The sequence below is a fragment of the Palaemon carinicauda genome, chromosome 33 (genome assembly GCF_036898095.1).
Source record: "Palaemon carinicauda isolate YSFRI2023 chromosome 33, ASM3689809v2, whole genome shotgun sequence".
Lineage (NCBI taxonomy): Eukaryota > Metazoa > Arthropoda > Malacostraca > Decapoda > Palaemonidae > Palaemon > Palaemon carinicauda.
Window position 1 is genome coordinate 76,130,146 of NC_090757.1, and position 4,442 is coordinate 76,134,587.

At 32.8% G+C, this 4,442-nt stretch overlaps 1 protein-coding gene across 1 annotated transcript in view; it reads right to left on the reverse strand.

Annotated features, from left to right (window-relative positions):
* Positions 1 to 481: 481 nt before the first annotated feature.
* Positions 482 to 4,442, reverse strand: part of LOC137625991 (uncharacterized) — a 13,965-nt gene continuing 10,004 nt past the window's right edge. Inside the window, exons 2-3 of the mRNA XM_068357074.1 lie at positions 2,723 to 2,879; positions 482 to 2,047 (exon numbers count right to left, since the gene is read on the reverse strand). Coding sequence (XP_068213175.1) covers positions 1,626 to 2,047; positions 2,723 to 2,879 — 579 coding nt within the window. The 3' untranslated portion in view covers positions 482 to 1,625. The remainder of the gene's footprint in view (positions 2,048 to 2,722; positions 2,880 to 4,442) is intronic.

Genomic DNA, 4,442 nt, shown 5'->3' on the forward strand with positions numbered 1-4,442 from the left:
GGTAAATCAGTTGAATTTCGCGCACAAATGTTATGGGTGACCAAACTTCATTATGCATAAGCTAGATATAGATATAATTTAAGAGTTAGGAAAATTTTTTACAAGTATATGGGAATAATTTAGGTTGTTCATTTGTATATCTTGATGTTATTGTTTGCACTTAAAGATGAGACATTACATCTCTAATTCTATATAAGTAAAAGCGCCAATGATAATTGTACTGCAATGCCAATTTGTTTCCCTTTCGCTACTTTTTCCTCAGCAAAGTGACGTTGGAATATAGAATGGTTTCGTTTATGTAAAAAGAATGGAAGGCAAAATTTTAGCGAAGAATATTCAGTTCAGAAGTATTAGGGTGTAGAGGAGAGGGAGGCCTAGAAAAGTTTTGGTAGCTGGTGTTAAAGGCTTATTATGAAGAAGAGCATATGCATTCAAGGTTCGCGGAGGTGCGCACAATATGGGAAGTAAGCGTTGACAGTAGTGTGTAAAGGGATCCCATGCATTACTTATAAACTTTCTGTGTAGTGTAGGAATCGACTAATGTTATGGAAGTTTTTCTGTATTATGAATTCATCCTCTACGTCGCAGTTAAAGGATGAATTTGGCAGTAATTGTGTAATTTTTATTTGTGGCTATCCTGCGTTAGGGGAAACGGCTTAATGTTAAAAAGAAATAAATAATTATGTTTCTATAAGTATATTGTTCATAAATGAAATCATATACATTTAAGTGTACGTAATGACTTCGGACATATGAAAATACATGTACTGCATCTGCAGATATGTTCATACATATTTTATTGTGAGATATATAAAATGTATGAAAATTACCACAGGAGGAATTGTTAAACAACAGTAGGATATATCTATAGCTTATATGATAAATATTTTCATAAATAATTGATTTGATAATAATTAAATGAGTATAACTGAATACTAACTCGAAATAAGAGTATGTCACGGTTAGAAAATAAATGCTGTAAGAATGATTAGTTTTTATACATTATCCTTATCCACCGAATTAAATACAGATGACCTAAAACTGTGGGGATTAGTATTCATTCTTTCTTTCCTTATACTGTAAGTCAGAGATCGAATAAGATTGGTATACTCTACAAGCCTATAAAACTAATAATCTTAAAGAATAATTTGCTCATTTCATTTAACTGCCAAAACCAGGAATATTTTTTCGTGCTTTCGTTTTAGGTCAATCTTACAAAAACTCCATCGGCCAGAAGGGAGGTTTATAGCTGTGCCTAGTTCCATTCCTTATGATGGAAATTATAAGTTTAGTGGAAATTTCTACTGATATAATGAACTGAGAATCTTTTTCGTCTGGTGCCATTAATTAATCTCTTTATAATCAATGGACTAGTTTCTTAATCCCATTTGTCTGTTGATCTTCAATTTGTCATTACAAATTGATGATCAACAGACAAATGTTCTACAGTAGCATTCTTTGGGGCATTTGTTAAAAATAGAGATTAATAGATAAAACTTCAAATACATTTCTAAGGAGATGTAAAAATAATTTTAAGTTATATATGTATCATCGATGAAAATTTACAGGACATAAATCAACATTTCTTTATGGTGAAAAGGAGGCTTCTGCAATTATCATCATCCTCAGTACGATGGCAAAGAAGATTTCTCGGGTACTGGAAAAACTTGAGCTTTAGGAGTGACGATTTCGGCATCAGAGGACACCCATTCCCATTTTTCCGGAGGGGTGGGCACTGTAGGATGCCAAGGAACAGTGAAGTTGGGAAAAACGATTGGCTGGTGCGGGAATATAATTGGTCTTGGGGATACGGTGGAGACTCCGCCTGGTATCTCGAGAATTTCCAGTGGCAAGACAATGAGTTCCAAACCCGTCTGATCGCTGTAAATCACAAGGACTACGTCTCCGTTTGATAGAACCTCAGCATGGACAATCTTTGACGTACTCCTTCCAGGGGTGCTCCAGTCATTTGGCACCTTCCAAGCCTTGGTAGGAACCTGGAATCTCTCGCTGCCAGTGCCGTGGTACACCTTCAGTTTATATTTGCCTGGAAATGGAATAATGTTGTTAGATTTCGTTACGATAGATACAAGATTTGTTCTTTACTGGCTAATTCATACTGTCATTCACTATTTTTTTTTTAGTTTATTGACTCATATATATATATATATATATATATATATATATATATATATATATATATATATATATATATATATATATATATATATATATATATATATATATATATATATATATATATATATATATATATATAATATTCAATGGACGTTTGTTGAGTAGCTTATGGCTCCAAACTTGTTCTTCCAAAATGAGTATCCATTAAGGAAAATGAGTTCCCTAGACCTACCATTCCTAGCCCACAATCATTTTTTTCTTGACTAATGCCACATCTGTGGCTGTGTACATACACTTGAAAAATGAAAGTACATTATGTAATGTCTTCCAGTGGAAGTACTGCACTTTAGCAAAAGGGGATGGAAGCAGACAATAAGGGCACGGCAAACAGTCTAAAATTAGTGGGGGATACCAAGTTTAGGATGCATCCCTATAATTTTGCAGAAAGGAGAACAAACAGCTTAGAATGATTACTGAGGGTAGCTGAAGTACAGTAGCATATAGATAAATGTTTTGTTAAGAAATTATGCATATGGTAAAGATGCAATGAATGAATGTTGTAAGATGATGATATATGACTTACCAGTTTCAGTTTCTGCTATCTGAATCTCTGTGTCAGAAGGGTACTCAACAAATATGGTAGCTAGCTTTCTGTTGTGCCCTTCACCACCTTCCTCAACATTTGTAGGCAGACACCAAATGCCTGCCACCGCCACAAGAAGAATGATTGAGGCTTTCATCTGGAAAAAGATAAGTTATTAACACGTTATTCCTTTATGTTTGAGAGAGAGAGAGAGAGAGAGAGAGAGAGAGAGAGAGAGAGAGAGAGAGAGAGAGAGAGAGAGAGAGAGAGAGAGAGATGTTCATATATGAAAAACAAACGTACCCCAGTACAGACTATGATTCATGTATCAGCCTCGTTGGGCGGCTATAGTACTGCAGCCCTGCTCACTTCTTTTCCAACGCTTACGAAAGTAACATTTTGTTAGTTTTTAATTTGAGCTGTACATTTATATGACGCTGAGAAAAGAAAATGTTATTAAATTGAAATTTTGAGAAAATAATTGTACTTTTCATTGAAAGGTGATCAATTTTGTTACGTTTTGCATCGGAATAAATAAAAAGAATTTTATCCCATATAACCTTAAAAAATAGTTCTTATTTCCATAGATAACTATTTTCGACCTAGTTGTAACCGCACATAAGGTAATTGATGAAAGTCCCAACGGAAATAAACGAGGAAAAAAATCACAAAAGAAAACTTAGCTTTTATGTTACGTTATCAAAAGGATCAATTTTCTTGTACCTTATTATTATTATTATTATTATTATTATTATTATTATTATTATTATTATTATTTACTAAGCTACAACCGTAGTTGGAAAAGCAGGATGCTATAAGCCCAGGGGACCCAACAGGGAAAATAGCCCAGTGAGGAAAGGAAACAAGGAATAATAAAATATTCTAAGAACAGTAATAACATTAAAATAGATATTTACATGAACTATAAAAACTTGAACTCTAACGGTTAGTCGAGGCTGAAGGCAAGCAATAATGGTCTGCAATGGTCTAGAGTGGGAGGTAATATTTGAATTTATTAGTTTTGGACTGAAGTCAGCCTGATATGCATATGCCCTCGCTCCAGTCCAGATATAATTTGTCATCATTGGATAAGAGTGTGGTGAAATCAGAGACCTAAGATAAGATATAGATATATAAAGTATGTACACATTACGGTGTTTCTAATTTCTCCATTACCTACATTTTCATATATATATATATATATATATATATATATATATATATATATATATATATATATATATATATATATATATATATATATATATATATGCACACACGAAAAATTACTTTTTGTTGCTAGATGTTACGTTTTTTTGTTACGAAATAAATCCTCTTCACTGGAAACACTGGCTGTGTGGTTGTAGTTCAGCTTTCATTGATAAACGATGTATGCCGATGATCTTTACCAGGAGACTGCTATTATTATTATTATTATTATTATTATTATTATTATTATTATTATTATTATTATTATTATTATTAAAGCTAATAAAATGGATATTAAAATCAGTAAAAATATCATTATTAAAATCAATAAAATTGTTATTAATGAAAGTATTTCTATTATAATGAATAAATTAAATAATGAAATGCTAGTCCTTGTAATCTCAATGGAAGACACAGAGTCAAGCCATTGGCCCTGAAGAACCAAGTGAACGTCCTTCGACTTCCAACGCTGGGCGTCTCACGGCTGACACAACAATGAGCACTGCAGGTC